This window comes from Nelumbo nucifera, chromosome 1, assembly GCF_055504915.1.
Source record: "Nelumbo nucifera cultivar China Antique chromosome 1, China Antique-T2T, whole genome shotgun sequence".
Lineage (NCBI taxonomy): Eukaryota > Viridiplantae > Streptophyta > Magnoliopsida > Proteales > Nelumbonaceae > Nelumbo > Nelumbo nucifera.
In genome coordinates, this window is record NC_142649.1 from 117,789,668 (window position 1) to 117,808,959 (window position 19,292).

Sequence of the window (19,292 nt, forward strand, 5' to 3'; positions counted from 1 at the left end):
ACATGAAAAACGATAACAAAAATCACCTTACCAAATGTTTTTTTATGACAGAAATGTTTTTTTATAAAAAACAGGTCTTGAAAGCATGGATGTTTTTTTTTTTTAAATCGGTCCTAAAAAATGCCCACGCTGTCTTAGGAAGCAACATGGTTCAACCACTCACATTGATTCATCCTCTATGCCCCTCTATATCTGTTGGTCAAATTTTGACATTAATAATATTAGAAAGGCATGATATTGGGAAGACTTGTAACCAATGAATGGGGATCATAAAAAGTGGTAATCATTCAAGTGGCATTTTTCGCAAGGAGATTTTGATTGATCAAAAGCTCTTTCAGTATATTGTCTTCTCGCGGCATAGATTATTTGTTATTTTCAAAACTCAACCCAAAACATGTTGAATTCTTATATTGCAAAATTTATTTATTTTTCATATAACTATTATATTGCAAAATTTATTTATTTTTCACAAAAAGTATTTTTCAAAAATATGTATTATTTTTCGAAACAAAATCACCCTATTTTTAATATTTCTGCTATGCTGTAGATGTAATCATGTAAACCTTCTTCCAAGAAGGGCACAAGGGAATATACCTGAAAATAATTCTAAAATGAAATGTTTTCCACCACTCAAGCATAAGCAATATCCATTGTAACTAGTGATTCTTAAGCGAGCATATTTGTCAGATATGGGGGCTGACCTGGGAATGGCATATACACACGTGGATTCCACCTCGCTAAACTAGGGGAAAAGAACAAGGAAATAATTTTTCAGACAGCAGGCTGCAGCCACAGAATGAGAGCAGAAAACAAAAACAAATCTGTAAGACAAAGTCCACTCGCATCAATAGATGCAGATTCTTATTCTTGTCAGGAAACGATTGAATGCATTTCTTCCTGATTGTTATGATAAGGCTGCATTTGTTTGGAAAAAAATGATTTCCTTCAATACTCTTATTCGCTAGAAATCCTGGATTCTATTCCTTCCAGATTCTTCCATTTACTTGTAATCAAACACCACAAGACAACAATTTTCAGAAAATCGTTTGCTTTTCTTCATTTTACGTGCAACCAAACGTAGCCTACACACATGGGCGCCCACAAAGAAAAAAGTTTTTGGAAAACAATTTATTCAGAAAAATAAGGAAAAATAAAAATAACCCCGTATTTTTTTTAGTTTTCACAATTTTTATATTTATTTATTTATTTTGACAAAAATGCTACTTCGTCGTCCTTACGAGGCCAAAAAGGCGAAAACTAAAACATAAAGCAAATAAGGAATATAGACATAAAAAGAGAAAAGAAATTCATTACTTCATTTGCAGAGTTGGTCTAATGGCTCTTTTTTTTTGGGTTTTTCAATTAATAAACAAAGTCGGTGGGGAATTCCAACAAAGGATGGTAGACGGTGTTTCGTCTCGCTTGAAATCAGTAAGATTGCCGCACCGAACAAGCAACTACCTGAGCCCACTGCCTTAATCTCGTCTTCACCAGCTGAGGGTTGTCACCTTCACCATTTAAGAAAGAAAAGAAAAGAAAAACAAAGTTAGACTTGTTACGGAGGGATGTATTCTTCTGAAGCAAAGAATCACCCAGAGAAGCCGAGAGCACATCTAAAACCGAGAGCAAAGGCCCAGATAAGAAAATTCTACCACTGGATGGATCAATTGAGTAAAAAACCGATGACAAAGTTATACCAAAAACCAAAGCAGCAGGCATGGAGAGAGAGAGAGAATAACCAACCAAACATGCAGACTGTTGGTAAGTGGTAACCCTAGATCATGTGCTAGTTCTAACAGAACAGCAGTAGAAATATACAATACGAGGGCATACTATCAGAAAGGCGAAAGAAATGCAAACCAAAACCCACATCACCACCTCGCGATCCACTGACAACAGGCAGCTAAGATTAGATTATGGAACTCTAACGATAGGACAAAGCCCATCCATCTGACCCAGTTCGGGTCCGTCAAACACATGAACCTACAACGGTGCAATTCAGGATCTCAGTTCTCAGAGAGAGGGGAGAGAAAGAGAGAGACAGAGAGAGATGACAATTACCTGGAGTGAATATGGTGTGAGGGCTACCCAGGGGCGACGAGGCATCGCACTCAGAGGCGGCGGTGGACGAAGAAGATGACTTGGATACGCTATCGTTATACTGCTTGTTGACAGCATAAAAAAGGCCCAAAGCTGGCAAGGTATCGGAGAGCCTGCTGTCCAAATCGGGGGAATCGAACCCAAAACCCAACTCGATGCAGGCCTTGAGCTCATCGAGGTCCTCGTCCGTAACGCTCTTGCTCCGCCTTCTCCTGTTGTTTTTGCTGTTGCCTTTTCGTCTCAGCCAGGCCTCATCCCGATACGTATCGGAAGACCAGGAGCGCTGCTTGTAAAGCGACGACGGTGGCGACTTGAGTTGCGACATGGCCCCGACCCACCCACCCTCACCACCCCTTAGCGGGGGAAGTGCTGGGTCGCGGGAGGTCACCTGACCTTCTTCCTTTTCTCTCGCCGTTGGCTCTTTTTATTAGGCCTCCAGCGCAAAGGCGAGGGTTTTTATTTGGTGAAAGCCTGAAAGGTGACGTGTCATTGTATTATTGTATTGATGTTGTGGGTTAGCTGTCAGTCATGGCAGATTGGTGGGAGTGTGAGAGATGATGGGCCCATCGCTTCCAACCCTAAGCTTCGGTTGGTTTGCGTTATCATTATTTGTCCTGCTTTTCCAAAAGCTAACACCCAATTCCTTCTGATTTTAACAAAAGCAAGGTAGAAGAAGCCCAGATGTCATGGGGACGTCCCACTGGGAGCGGGTCGTGGGACCGTTCAACTTCCCAAGATGCCCACGCGTCCCCAAATAGGGACATTTTGGTCACTGTAGATCTATAATTCTAATAGACACCTACCTACCCACCCACCCACCCAGGCCAAGGGGGAGCGTGCCATTTCCAACTCATTATGGTGAGGTGACTAAGAGGAGTGAAGTCGTTCCTTGGTTACCCCCATTAACGTCTCCAATATGAAATATCTACAGTCTACAACATCTATCAAACAATATCTACAGTCTACAACTACGTGTGGTATCATGGTATGGTACCCAACTTTACAGTTAAAATAGATCCCACTCCACCAAGGAGTGGTATCATGGTATTGTCAATTTGTCATGCACTTACCCGTTCATGCCTGCTTGCGTTTGAAAAGAATTGCATCCAAACATACCCTCAATCCCTCATGATCATGGGCTCGTGGATCTCGCCTATAATGGAGCGTGGTCAACAAGTCAACGGGTGAATGCGTGTTCTATACGTGTAGGGCTGGAACTGGTAGACGTGGATCCGGTCCAACTAAGCACAAGGATCCCCACTAGACCTGACATGGGTCGACCCACTTAGTGTTGAGCTGGCGAAAGCTTGAACGAAGTAAAGAGTAAAGGCCTGTTTGGCACATTTTTTTGCACGGTCTTTTGGCTGTTTACAAGTCGAGAAGACTAATTTTCGGTCTATTCCCGTTTGAATTGCAGAAGTTCTAGCCGCCAAAAGATGGTGCATCGAAAATATGCAAGAAGCTTATTTAGGGCTGATTTCAGGAAATTAAGCTGATTTCCCACATCTTTTGCTTTTTAATCTCACACGAAAAGATATAGGCAGACGCACGAAAAGACACACACTTGTCAAGCTATCTTCGGGCTGCCTATATCTTATATCAAAAGCTCAATGCATCATTTAACTATCGGAACTACAAAAAAATCTTCTCAAAAAGACGCACCCAACAAGTATACTTTAGATCAAAAATAAACGAACAAGTATATAATCTTCTTCTAGATGAAATCGACCCTTGGGGAAGTATTGAAATGCTAGAAACTTGAAGGAAAAGAATAAGCCAAGAGGAAGAAGGCAGATGAATTTAATTTGACTTGTCAACTCTATTATTTTTGTTGGTATTTAAGAAAATTTATCTTAATATATAATTGCAAAGAGAAGACTTAGGTCTCCTACTCTCCTCTTTTATATTATTGTTAATTGTTAATCAATCACATGAGACAAATTAACGAGTATTTGTATATCTACGGGCTATGGCGAACTATTTTGGGAGAAAAAAAAAGTGTATTTGCATTGCTGATGTTATAATTTTGACAAGAACTCATTCCTTACCGTTGAGTTGATATTTATTTGCGTGTAATTTTTTTAACTTACTAAGGTCTTATTTGGTTCGCAAGAATAGGGGGTCTGGAATCGGAATTGAAATAGGTTATTTGGATTTTAACTGTTTGGTTGGACAAATTAGAATCCTATTTTCTGCTCCTTTTTTGGGGAATGAAATCTCATTCCTACTGCTTCCAATTTTCATTTTCATTTTTGTCTGAACCAAATAAGTTATGAAAACAATCCATTCTAATTGTGATTTTAAAAGACTTTGATTCCGATTCTAACGGTAAACCAAACGGACCCTAATTTTTGAGAGGGAAGGGATTAAGAGAAGATCTCACTGGGTCATGTTTTTAATACTTAATTTAAGGTGTATTTGATTTGTAGTTGCATTCGTGTTTCATTTGGTTTATAAACGCACTACAATGGGAGTTTTTTTTTTTTTTCTTAAATACAACTTGTTATAACTTTCTCAACCTGGTAATACATTGGATAAACTCTACACACACTGTGCAAGTACAAGCATCCAGTAATACATTGGGAGCATCTCCCATGTGTGGGAGATTTTCCCGATTGTGATTGGATAACAAGTGTGCAGAGCTTTTGTTTGAAGGATAATGGGATTCAAAAGACATGACATAGCAAATATATGGTCTATCTCATGCATTAATATGACATAGCAATTTCATATTTGTATTTCTTATAACAGTAGTTCTGGTTACCTTAAAAAAAAAAAGAGCTACAGTGCTCCACAGCTTAGCCAGTGACGACCATGCATCCTGCTTGGGGACCATGCAAACCTACCTAACCCATTTGAAAAGGTTGCTGGGTTAATGGGTGGGGTCCAGAATTGCCACCCTTGGTCGGCTCAAGCTTTTGTTTACCAGTATATATATAATAACAAGTTAATTACTGAAATTACATATATAATACAGTTATGGTAAACTGGTAATTAATCTCTTGTTAAATAAGAAATAGAGGTGATAGCGCCTTTCAGCTACTATGCCAAGAGAAGAGATATTCTATTCTATGAAAAAAAAAAGAAAGAAATCAATTGATAGCTGTCAAAAACAAATTCATTGACCTTGGATTAGGAACTTGGGTCACCACATCTCCTGAGTAGTCTCATCTGGCATTAAGTGATGATCAACCCATAGATCTCCCAATCCGACCCGTGAATTTAACCCGACCCACCTCGGAAAAGACTCGGATCCCCATCTAGTGACCCAAACCAGAAGACAATCTGACCCATCATCAGGTCACCTCTTTTTCAACCAATGCTTGCTTTCAAATTGATATTAACCATCCATCCAAAATTGCCTTGACCCAACCCAACCGGACTGCCAGGTATATCATCTGCACCCACCTATCTTCTTTGCTAATCGCCTTTGCTCCCACACGACTCATCTTAAGTGACCCAATGACAAATTGGCCTTTAATAATCCAATAAAACCATATAATACCCACTACGGCGTGGAGGTGCTAGGGTCACCGTATATATATATAATTAAAAAAAGTTCGTCTATTTCTAACTCTCAAAGATACTTCAATTAGACATTTTATTTAATCTTAAGGGTCTCAAATCTTAATGGATGTGTCATTTCTAACGCCATGATATTGAATTATTTAAAATTCATAATAATAATATTCGCCAAAGAATATATCTGTATTTTGTAATACAGTTATTACGATCTCTAAGCCATGTAGTCAACTATATATTAGGGATTATTGCAGATAAGATAAAAAAATAAGAGGGTCCCAATTGAATAACGCATCCCATGTGCCATGTTGGATTTAATAGCGTCATGGGAGATTCATACAAATGCAAGGTTGTGGGTGTGGGGGCAATTGAAACCTTTTTTTTTTTTTGTTTAATCCAGCAATTACTTGGCTCAATCGATCAGAATACTCCAAGCACTAACCAATATAGCAAAAAATCTTGTTGTCTGAAGGGATGTTTTTTGAAGGCGTTGCCCGAAGGGATTTGGATTTTGGAGGAGGATTCCTCTTGTATCATATGCTTCTCGTCTTAATTAACAATAGTAGATATAGTCTGTTTTGGAGTAATTCAGGGTCTCGTTTCGTTATGATGCAAATATGTGTGAATACAAATATGTAGAGTATAAAATGATTCATATAAATTATAAAGTTGGGTTAATTTTGCATTAACAAATTTAACTTCTTATCAAATAGACTTTTAGCTGTAATAGATGCAAATACAAATTTCAATAAAGCATATATATATATATTTGTATCAAAAGCCCACTTGAATGCAAATTTACTTCTTTTTTATTGATGTACTTTTACATCTTATTATCAATGTAAATATGTATTGGTCTGTTAATTTGTCAATGCAAAAATATAATATTGCCAAACACAGACAAAAGTGAACTAGAGTGCAAATTTATCCTGAACCGGGATTTACACTCCATTTGCATCATTTCCAAACACAGCCCATGGGAGGGGCAGGGAATGACCATTCTCTCAAATGGGGAATGTCATTCCAACAGGAATGAAAATGGGAATGGGATTCCTTCCACCCAACCAAACAGTTGGAATCGGAATAACCCATTCCGATTCTGATTCCAGACCTCTATTCCCGTGAATCAAACGGGGCCTCACTTTATATTTGCATCACATTGGAACCATACCTTCATTAGTAGAGATTCCATTTAGGGCTCCAAAGGTACAATTTATCCAAACTCAAATTCAAGTGAAATTAAAGCATTTTTTATTAATTTTATTAATAAATTAGTTTTAATTTATTTTAGTAAAAATGAATCTTTATCAATTTTAATATTTTTATTTCTCCAAATGGATTTTAAAATAATAAAAATAATTTTGAAAATAATATATTTTCCTTAGTTTCTATTTATGTCTATTAATTATTACTATTGTAGAATTTTTGTTGTTAATTGTAATTCTGAATATGAATGTAATTATTTATATCAATTAAATTTATTAAAAATTAATTTTGAAATTGTAAAACTTTTATTAATTAATTGTGAAGTTTTTAATATAATTAATTTTTAAATGGATTGAAATTATACTTTTATTTATAATAATTTATAATTATGATATGATTATTAAGTCTTAATATTATATTATTATATACTTTTAGTGTATTTATTCGTTTTAATGAAATTTAATAGGATTTCAAATTAATGGTAATAGAGAGGGTTCAAAATAACCCACTTTGCCCATTTTCTTCACCTAAATGAAGACAAGGGTTCATTTTGTCTAAATTGGGTTCCTCCATGAAAAAAAGGATATGCTTGCTCCCTTATTGTATTACTCATATGTTTTATGATTAATAAATGCATTCTCTTTCAACCCCCACCCCACAAAATAAAAAAGCTAGTAGTACGAAAGTATAAATACAGCATTTTACTTTGGTATTTTTGCGTTGAAAACCATTTGAGTAAAAAATTTTGAAAAGCATGCTTTCTAAAATACAAGTACCATTTTTTGTTTGGCAAAAGCACCATATCAGTCATGTAATTCATTTGATCTTATACGTGACAAAGGCCACATTACTCATGATTAGCCACCTATATACACTAAAGGTACACACACATGCCACATGTACACATGGCAACCACTTAGAATGGGCACTTGGTTTAGGAAACGAAGTGGTTTATATATATATATATATATATATATATATAATATTGTACACAAATGTAATAAATATTTAAAATAACAATTTTAAAAATAATTTCCATAATTACACAAATGTAATAAAATTTTAAAAAATTTTCATAAAACTACATTTTCTTAAAATAACATTTTGGAAACTAAAAGAAATAATATTGTACATTTGGAAAATATTTGAAAGTTTATTTAAAGTGTATTAAATAGTTATTAAAAATTATTGGAATATTTTGGAAATTTTAGGAAAATTTATTACATTTGATTGATTTTGGAAAACTATTTAAAATTTATGTAATTTTCATTGTAAATTATTGAAAATTATTAAAGAAAAATGACTATGGGAAAGGGAAAACTATAATTTGAACTAATAATTACACAAGTTATTAAGATAAATTAGTATAATATTGGAAAAATGAAATTATTGATTAGTTTATATTAGAAAATATAAGATAAATTAGTGTAATTCTGTAAGTAAACCATTTAAAAGTAAAATAAATTATTTAATAATAATTTAAAAATAAATTTTCAAAATTACAAAGATGTAATAAATTTTTCAAAATTTTCATAAAATTACATTTTTGAAAATTAAAGACAATTTAGTGTATTTTTAGAAATTTACCATGTTGTTGATACTCGGTATATCCTTTTAATCATTTTTGTCATCAAATTGAATACTAGGTTGATGGGGAGTGGGTGCCTTGCCTTGAACTCGCACGACACTAGGGACAGGGAGGGGAAATTCGAGGATTCCCCATCCTTGATGAGGAGTGGGTGCCTTGCCCTAAACTCACCCGACACTAAGGCGAGGCGAGAAAATTTGAGGATTCCCCATCCCAAACAGAGAGTGGTTGCCTTGCCTGTTTTTTTTTTTGAAGAATAGGAAAAGAAAATTTTATTCAAGGAAAAAAAAAACGGGCACACAAAGAAGCCACCCTTCTGACTTAAGATGCATTCAAAAACACTAAAAGGAAAGTCTCCAAAAAAACCTTTAAACAAAACAAAGTGGTTTCCTTGCCTTGAACCCACCTGACACTGGGGAATGGGCGGGGATGGGGTAGAGTGTCTTGACTAGAGGGCGGGGACAAGGATGGGTGCCCCACCCCATTGCCATTCCTATATAATTGTTATTTATTAGTGAAATTAATAAAAATGTTAGCTTTTGTAATTATTTTTATTTATTTAAAGTCAATCAATATTTCATTTAAAAATAATGAAAATAAAAACAGTTATTAAAATTACTACAAATGATTAGTGAAATTAAATTTATTAAAAATATTTGTTCATATTAAATTAACAATAATTATTTTCTATAAATCAACATTAAATGAAAAATACAATTATTAAAATTTTAAATATTAACAATAACTTTGAATACTTTTAGTGAATTAACAACAAATTTTGATTATTAATCTTTCAAGTTTTCTTGTGCATCGCACGGGTTCCCACTAGTGCTATATATAACATTATAGTAAACAAGCTATAAAAACATACCATTAAGCTTCAAGAATAGTTTAGGAAACAAAGAAATCGACAATAGTGATTCCGATGGTGGTAAACATGCAATAAACATACCCTTAAGCTTGAAGATATTGCATGAAATGGAGAAAAACATTACAAGAAAGGGGGAAATATGAAACTAGGATTCATACCTGCGATTTCGGTGAGGATTGTGCTTCCGTCAGTGATTCAGTGATTTCCAGTGGCAATGGTAGTCAGAGATGGGCGATGACAAAGCAAGAACCCGTGGCGGCAAAGAGGTTAGGGTTTAAAGACGACAAGCGAATGAGGGAGTCTCGATCGAGGGGTTTTACCTGAAGGGTGGTCGACTTCGTGTTTTTGGGGGGTTTTGTGCTTTTAAAAAGTGTGAAAGCCAAAATATGAAGTATGCCATCCAAACACGATGTGGTGTTTTTTGTACTTTCATACTATCAAAAGTACAAAAAGTACTTTTAAAGCCTATGCAAACAGGGCCTAAAATTCTATGACTGTATAATTTGAAATCTAAAACTTAATTATTAAAGAATGGAAATAATGTTATAATTTATACTTGCCAATTTCATACATCTTCTGATAATTCAAGATGATAAACTTCTACATTCTTTCACTACTATAGCTCTTGTAGAACTTTTGTAGCTTGTCCATTCTATCCTCGTCCAAGAACTTCTCATCAATCTTCTATCATCTTGGGAGATTCATCTTCATATAAGATGATTAGAATATCAGTGATTCTCAGTACCCTTCTTAGCTCCATCCTAATCTATTCTATCAATTCCTAATGTTCTCATATAATTTTCTATTTGTTTGCATTGTCCTTTTCTAACACCGATGAATTTTGTTTATTGAGTACTTGAGCAGTTGTATAGATATTCTAAACCATATGGTGCTTTAATCTTTTAGTTGTCACTTAAAACATTTGGTCCAAGGATGTCTAGCTTCGTCCTCTTCAAGACCATTGTTGGAGAAATCTTTTGTATCCATCCAAGTGCTTGAGTTCATCATCGATAATGTGTATTTTGTGTTTGAAAGGTTTCCAAACAGAGGAATGGTTGTCACTCATCTCAATTGTTTCAGGTCGAAGAGGTTTGTATGTTGTAGATGGGTTGATTCATTTTATTTTTTATATTAATTTTTTCCCTCAATTCTTTCTTCTCTCCATAAATTAAGTGCAATAAAAACAATTCATTTATAATGTCTAATTCTCCTCCAATGTCTCCGATAAAAAATATCTTTATTGGAATTAAATATAGGATTTTTAACAGAAAATGCATCGCTTAAACTAATATATTCTAATTTTGAATTTTAAGCTTGGACATCTTTACTAATGAACTTCATAGACATCATCCTTATGGAGCAAAAAGTTTTTGAATCTCCTCTTTCAATCCTCCTCAATAAGCTAATCATCGCTAAATGACCCAAGTTCTCAACAAAGATGGGATTGGACCCACTAACGACTGACATTTTGAATTCAGCGGTAGAACTAACAAGGAATTTTTAGGGGGGTGGGGGGAACTTGTAAACATGGATAGCTCGGATTACCTAAAGGGTAAGCCTAGGCCCAGCTGAAGGACCAAAAATCCAAGCCCAGCCCCATGTAAAATTTCAGGTTGGGGGATGGTTTGGGATTAGGTTGGGCCTGTCTAAGTTGCACCCCTAATATTAGGTCAAGGTGAATCCTAATTTACCATACTCAGTTTAGGTTTGGTTTGCCATAATTTTTTCACTTTTTTGTTTTAAAAAATATTTTTATAAGCCATAGAATGATACACATCTATATATTAAAACAAGGTTGTCCATGCTACCTTGGTTTTAAGTTTTTAATTAAAATATGATTAATATTTTTATTTGTAGTGATTAAAGTTATATGTTAGTATTGGATTCATTTATAATTAGATCAAATATGGATTCATGCCTCTTCAACTTGATACAATCCAATTGGATTCTGTTTAACTTTTTTGATAAGATATATGTTTTTACACAATGAAAATTTATATTTTATATGTTTGTGAAGTTGATTTGAATGTTGCAAGTTTCATATAAGTAATTTTCAATTCATTTTGTTCATGAAATATAATATTAAAGTCATCTTTATTTATTTTATTAATAATACATAATATTTTAATCATTTAAAATTTAACTTCTCTATACTATTCATTATCCATTTGCAAAATAATATTGAATTTTATATTTATCCATCAATCGAAAGTCTACCTATGCAATGAAGTTTCATCCATTAGCATCCTTACCTCAAATAATAGTCTTCTTCATGTTTCCATCAATACCTTATACACATAAGGGATGCAACATGTGAAGTGGTCATATCAAATTAAATCACACTTGGTGTGCCCATATCAAATAAAATTGCCTAGGTGTGGTGCATCCAAAATCATGTTGGGGTCAAAAATCAAATCATTTATATGATGTTTTGCGTGGAGCCATAGCATCATAACGGGAATTAAAATCAATGAGCAAAATAATACCACCAAAGGAACAATCAAACAAGGCTCTAATTAACAAAAGTTATTTTTGATAGTAATCAAAGAGAAATTATTAATGTTAATAATTACTATTTATTATCATAATTAATAATTATTGTAATAAAAATTATTATAACATCATGTATATTGTCCTATAAATGAATCATTCAATTTTTAGTGGATTTCTACTTTACCAAACATTAGAAGCCTTGGAATTTATGCTAATAGAGTATATTAGGGTGGGGAGTAGGACTATAAATATCTTGCTTATTATGGTCAGTCTGCAAGATTGTTTGTGCTCTTTGACTCTAACATTAAAACTCAAGAAAGATTGCTTTTCATTTCAATCTCAACCAGCCTCTCACAGTTTCTTGCTTAATCCTATTTGTTAGAATTATTTCCGTAATACTTTCTTACGAGAAGACTTCGATAAGAAATTGCCAATAAAATAACAACTTGGGTAAAACTTGTCTAGATTACAGGTTAGAAATCACGAAGGCTAATAAAGCTTCTTTTCAATTGATGAGCACCCAAGATTGCAACATATTAATAAATTTCATTTCATGAGGACATGTAAGGGTAGTACATTGAATGTTAGTAATTAAGAAGTATTTGCTATCCCTAATATTTGTGAATTTATAGCATTTGGAAAAAAGAAATTTAAAAAAAAAAGTAAAAAGAACAATGTTGGACAACCATGTTTTAATATGTAGGTATAAATTTGGGATTTAATGGAACAAGCGAAGATATTACAAGCATTGACTATTGGGGAGAGAGAGATCTTATTGACAAGAGTAATGATGGATCTTATTAGAAACAATTAGCATCTAATATGATCATATTAGCATTGACTAATATGATCTGCTTTCCAAAACCAGTAAATACAAGAGAACAATTTTTTTGGGGGTTTTGCCTCTGAAATAACAACGAGGTCAAAATCCAAATGATTAAGACGCTAGCCCCTTTCTTCTGGTTTTCAGAGAGGAGCTAATTCCCGTTGTTCTATTGATAGATCATAGATGATAGAAGCCACGAAACAACCAAGCATGTTGCAACAAATGGAGGGTGATTATTCTTTTATATACTTACAATTCGATTGATAACTAACTAACAAGAGAGAGAGATGGAGGTCCACACATGACACATTAGGTGTTTCGGAAATCAGAATAGAGCAGATACTAGGAGAGCAGCTTATCGGGAGAGACCACTGGCGCCTAAAGGGATTGAACAAAAACATACTAAAGATAGGGGGGTCTTTGAAAAACCGAAAAACCAAAAAATAGAACCGAACCGAGAAAACCGAACCACAAAATGCGGTTAACCGAACCAGTCGGTTCGGGATTTTTGAAAAATTGAAGGACCGGTTCGGATTTCGGTTAACCTATAAAAAAACCGATGGTTAACCGAACCAACCGGTATATGTTTATATGTATATTTTATAAATATTTTTAATATATGTCACATATTTTCTATGTATTTTATATAAATATATATTCATTATATATAAATATATACTTATATTATATTTATAATGATCTATTTACAAATATATTATATATCATTTATTATTTATAATACAATATTATACATATATTTATATAATATATATTACAAATATAAAAAACTGAAACTGGTGGACTGGTTAACCGGTGGTACCGGTTCGGTTTCGGTTTGGCAAAATGAAAAAACCGGTACTACCAGTTCGATTTACAAAAAAGGGCCATGGTTTGGTTAATCGAACCGTGGACACCCACTGCAAATGCGCGAATACCATCTTGTCCCTACCTAATAATCCACGTGGTTATTAATCCAGAATGATTGAAGGGGCTTTGAATGGGTCCGGAGGATCTGATACCCATGCTCTACCTACAAGATGCTACAGCCACACATTTAGAATCAGTCACCATCAATGACATTATACGTACAAACTGTGCGATTGTTGCGGAGATCATATCTATACACACATGCACATTTTAGCGTTTATTGGGATCATCTCCCGAAATTGTCAATGAGAGATGCTCCCAATACACGGTTGGGATACCCTGTAGGGCGTTTGTGGGGCACAGATGTGAATTCATTGTTGTGCATTGTGAGGGCAGATTTGGTCACGCTCTGGATTGCTAAGAGCACAACAAGACGTGAAACTGGGTTAAAAACACTAATCAATAATCAGAATAAACATGTCAAGTTCCAAACGGGGCCCTTCACAATGCTTGAGATTTGGGAAGACTCCTCCAGTAAGACAACCCATAGGCCAGGGCACTTGTAAATTCATTTCAATCCCCAAAGCATAAAAATGAAAAAGAAAAGTGGAGGCTAGTCTTCGGTACTAATGTAGCAAAACTGGAAAGGTGAGGCTTGAGAACTTGTTTAAGTTTTAACCACGACTTACCAATTTACTTTGAACTACAATGCCCTCTAAGCAACATTGCCAAATAAAACTTTTTATTTTTGAGGATATTATGTTGAGGTGGTATCAGTCCCCCCGATTAATCCATCGAATGCATCATTTTGTATTTTATCTATAAGCTGGCCCACTGAAAATAACTTAAGTAGTGAAAATTATTTATAAAACCAACTAATACTGTGGTTGTGAATACAATAGACTGAAATATAAATTTAATCCTAACTCTTCATTTGGGCGGCTAATTGTAAGGTATAAAATTGTTTCAAAATACCCATTATACCCCTCCTTGTTATTATAAATAGGGGTGACCCTTAGCCTTGTAAAAATCATTCCATTCATTTCAACTCATTCTCTTGTATGATTGTTGGGTGTTAGGTATCGGGTATGGATTCCCTATAATGGGTGTAAGGGTGTGTGCCGAGTGTTGATTGTAGTGAGGTTCCATCTTAATTTCTATTGGTTTATAATGAAGAAGAAAGTTTCGAGCTATTGTTCATGAACGTAGGCAGTTTTGCCAAACCATGTTAAGTCCGATGCCCTCTCTCTCTCTCTCTCTCTCTCTCTTTCTCTTTGGTTCTTTACTATTTCCATTTGTGTACATATAGATTATACTGTCCATTGTGCTACTCCCAACAACTGGTATAAGAGCGTCATATTTCTGACCTAGGGTTCTACTAAAATTTGTATTTGCTGTTTCAGTGTTGCACATGTTGAATATGGTAAATTCGAGCTCTACCCGATTTGATATTCCAAAATTTAATGGGTCCAACTATGCAATTTGGAAGTTGATGATACATGTTGTGATGGTGAAAGAAGATTATACAATTGCCTTTAAAAGAAAAGAGGAGAAGTTTGAGAACATGAAGAACAAAGAGTTTGAGAAGAAAAACTAGATAACCTTAGTAGATATTCTTCTTGCCTTAGAAGATTTTGTATTATTCAACATATTATCCGATAAAACCACTACGAAGAGTTTATGGGACAAGTTGAAAAATATCTATGAAGGGAAATTGATGCTTGACTAATAGAATATTCCTTTAACTACAACTTTATAACCTAAGAATGAAGGATGGAACCTCTCTAGGAACATATGAATGATTTCAACACTTATGTAAACAAATTAGCAATTGTTGAGGTACGTATTGACGATAAAGAAAATGTTGTTCTTTTGTTTTGTTCCATGCCTAATTCTTAATTGGGATAATTTGATAACAAATTTGAGCAATACAAAAGATTTATCTTTGAAATCTATTGTTTCTATGTTGCTTACAAAAGAACTTCATAGAAAAGTTGGTGAAAGTTCTTCTAGAGATGCAATTGAAAAGCAACTATAGGAGAAATCAAACAAGATCCAAGTCGAGAGGCAAAAAGAAGGGACTCAAGCTTTGGAACTACGACAATAAGGGTCACTTTCGAAAAGATTGTAGACAACCCAAAGCAAATCAAAGTTGACCCAACTTTGATCGAGAACTTGATTCAAAGATTTTCCAAGGAAACAATCCAAAAGAAAACAACTCATCAGGAGATGATGATGTGTTGTTTAGCGATCCTTGTAAACGACCAAAGTATAAGTAGATATTGGATTTAGGTGCCTTTTTTCCATATGATGCCATGTAGAGATTGGTTCTACACATGCTAATCTTGTGGTTGTGTGATTATTTACATGGGCGACAACAACACATGTAAAATAGTGGGAGTTGGAGACATCAGAATTACTATATTTGATAGTGTCATTCATACAATCTTTATAATACGACATGTTCTTGAACTATAAAAATTGTCATTGGGAAAACTTGATGAAGATGACTACAAATTTTCTGGAGAGAAATGCTAGTTAAAGATTAGTAAAGGAGCTATGTTGATTGCAAAAGGAAAATTATAAAGAAACTTATACCACTTGATTGAAGATACTGTGATCATAATTCACAAGATGTCATTGTTGCGAACAAAGTTTAAAATATCAATTCAATACACCACCGATACAAAATACGCTACAACTAGCATGGTACATAGGAGTATCGGTGTGCATCGCACTATATTAGCCGATACAAACTAATACATGGTGATACACATTGATTCGAGTACATATACTATGGAAAAACACGAATATCATGATTTGAACTCATGTCCCAACAACTAAGCCATTTTTTGCCTTATATCTTAAACCATTAAGCCACATTTAAATTGTGAGAGTAAATGAAATAAAGTAAATTTTATTAGCTTCGTTGTTAACATGCAATCTAAACCAATACCATATGTTTGACAATTCTAACTTAAAATTAAAAGGAATAATATTAAAAGTTAGTATTTTATAAACATTAATTAAATAAATAATCTATCAAAAATACATTTTTATAAAATTTGATTTTTACTCTCAATAAATCTACGCAAATAAAAATATTAATAATATTATAATTATTTTAGTACTTAAAATTCATAAATTTGTACATGATATGTATCTTAAAATTTTAATATATTTTTTATAAATTATTCATTGATATTTTAATTTACATTAACAAACAACATATTTATTATTTACAAAAAAACTATTTATAAAATATTTAAGAATATAATATTAAATTGAATCTATCAAATCTATAATTCACATTTATATAAAATTGGTTATAGAAATAAAAATATTAATAATGGATACTTATTTTAGTAATTAAAAATTATGAATTTTCACATGATAGTTTCTTACAAATTTTTATAGTTATGATTTATTTTATGTTGAGATTATATATTTTTATAAATTATCAATTGATATTTTAATTTATATTTTATAATAACAGATTTATCATTTACAAAAATAAATATATTATTTATCCAACACTTCAAAATTTAATATTTAATTGACTTTTTTGTTAATGTTGAAAAGTAAGAGTAGTAAAATAGAAAATAATTGATATAGTAATTAAAGCATAATAATTACATATGCTTGTATCTTAGACCTAAATAAAATACAACATAATAATAACTTTATGCATGTGTTAATTTGTAAAAATCTATATAAGTTTTGGATTCTCGACTGATGGATTATCAACAAAATTGTATGATATTTATGCATTATGTTATACTAATTGTAATATATTTCTTCATATATACATTAAAATATACATTTTTATGTATTCATATGTTATTTGTGGCTATTTTGACCTTGAAGCTAGTGTAATTGATGTATTTATGGAATTTGTATGTATTTTCCTAGCATATCCACGTGTTTCTATATCTTTTATTCATATCCATGTGTTTTCAAAGCATGTTTGTATCTATATTCATATCCATGTGTTTTCAAAGTGGTAGTGCTATAGCCCTGCACACGCACGCACGCACATGCAGGCCAGCGCTCGCACGCCCGCGCCCGCGCACAGCCGCCGCTCGCATACGCGGGCCCATGCCCGCACATGCTCGCACACGCACGCCCGCACACACATGCACGCACACGAACGCACACGCAGGCCCGCGCCCGCGTACGCACGCCCACACAGCCAGCTCGTTGTGCACTACACATGCACAACCACACTTACACGCACAATGGCAGGCCACAGGGGCACAATGTGTAGTCGGCAATGCGCACCGGTAACCTCTATGGGGATATGGTGGGTGTGGAGACATGGGATAATGGAAGGTTGTTTTGATGAGTTAGATTTCCCCAAGGGTTGTTATGTTGAAAAGGAGGGGAGGTAAGGCTGTTTGAATGAGTTAGATTTTCACACCGACTCGCACCATGGCAGCCTTGTGCAATCGACCGAGTGGGAGGGTAGCATCGATGGGCGCAGGCCTACGTGTGCGTGTGGGCGTGTGCGGCGTGTGTGAGCATGCGCTGGCGGGCGTGTGCGAGCGGCGGCTGTGCGCGGGCCTGCATGTGCGTGCGTGGGCTGTGCACGGGCCTGCGTATAGATACACGATACTAATATTTTAATCTTTGGTTGCAAATGTTGTGACTGGTTCAATTATGGCTTGGCACAATTTGGGTTATGTGAGCAAGCAATGAATAAAGGTACTTACTTGAAATATGCTTCTTGATTTAAAATCCATTGATTTAAATTTTTGTGAAGATTGCCTATTTGAAAAACACCATAGAGCTCCAAAGTCTAAGGTAACAAGTGGAGAAGTATTAGATCTAACACACTCTAATACTTGGAAAGCTACTAAAAGTAGAGTAATACCTTTTTTTTATTTCAAAAAATTCAAAGCTCTAGTTGAAAACCAAAATGGAACATAATTAAGTGTTTGAGAACTAATAATGGGAAGGAGTATACCTTGAAAATTTTTGAAGATTTTTGCAATGGGCATGGTATTGTGAGATAATACACAATTCCTCGAACCCCACAACAAAATAAAGTTGTTGAATGAATGAATTATACACTTTTTTTAAGGCATTAAACTATACACTTATTAATCAAACAAGAAGCATGTTGAGTGCAGTTGGGATAGAGTGGTGCTTTTGTAGAGAAAGAGTCTATATGGCATGTAGACCTATTCATAAGTCAGTATTGAGCTTGGCTTTTTCCAAAATTTGAATGAGCTCGGCCTAAAGTTTGAGTCCAACACAATGTAAATTTAGGTCCAAAGCTCAACTTGTGAATGGGTCTAATTGCATGTTACTTAGTAAACCACTCTCCCATTACAATGCTTGATTGCAAAATTTCAAAAGAGGTATGATTAGAAAACCTATTGATTACTCTTTTCTACATTTGGTTGTGATGCTCATGTTTGGATTCCTAATGAGTAGAAGACCAAGGTAGACACAAGATCTAAAAAAATGTATTTTTCTTAGTTATGCAGAAGAAACAAAGGGGTATAGATTGTAGGATCATATTGCCTACAAGATGCTTATTAGCTGAGATGTTGTCTTTAATGACAATTCAATGCATAAAGAAAGTACATAGTCAAAGTCAGAAACAACAAAGAAGGTTGTAGTGGGGATGCAATTGTTGATGAAATTAATGAAGAGCATCTTGAAACTTTTGGGAGTGAGACTTACAAAAGTTAAGATCAATTAAGGAGAGCTATAAGACTTCCCATTTGGCTCCAGGATTATATAACAACCTATGCTTGCATTATAGAAAAACATGAGCCTTGATCATATCAAGAGGCTTATGAAAGTCCAAA

At 34.1% G+C, this 19,292-nt stretch overlaps 1 protein-coding gene across 1 annotated transcript; it reads right to left on the reverse strand.

The window, feature by feature from the left end:
- Window positions 1-1,283: 1,283 nt before the first annotated feature.
- On the reverse strand, window positions 1,284-2,515 carry LOC104601776 (uncharacterized). The gene is made up of 2 exons (XM_010265238.3): window positions 2,062-2,515; window positions 1,284-1,508 (listed from the first exon to the last, which is right to left on the reverse strand). Exons 1-2 carry the CDS (start codon window positions 2,423-2,425, stop codon window positions 1,429-1,431), a joined length of 444 nt encoding a protein of 147 aa, XP_010263540.1. The 5' UTR covers window positions 2,426-2,515; the 3' UTR covers window positions 1,284-1,428.
- Between the last annotated feature and the right edge of the window lie 16,777 nt (window positions 2,516-19,292).

Excerpts from the sequence above, each read along its gene's own strand:
- LOC104601776 (XM_010265238.3), bottom strand. The coding sequence starts at position 2,425 with ATGTCGCAACTCAAGTCGCCACCGTCGTCGCTTTACAAGCAGCGCTCC. Across the intron at positions 1,509-2,061 it reads TCACACCATATTCACTCCAG|GTGACAACCCTCAGCTGGTG; the intron begins GTAATTGTCATC and ends TAAATGGTGAAG.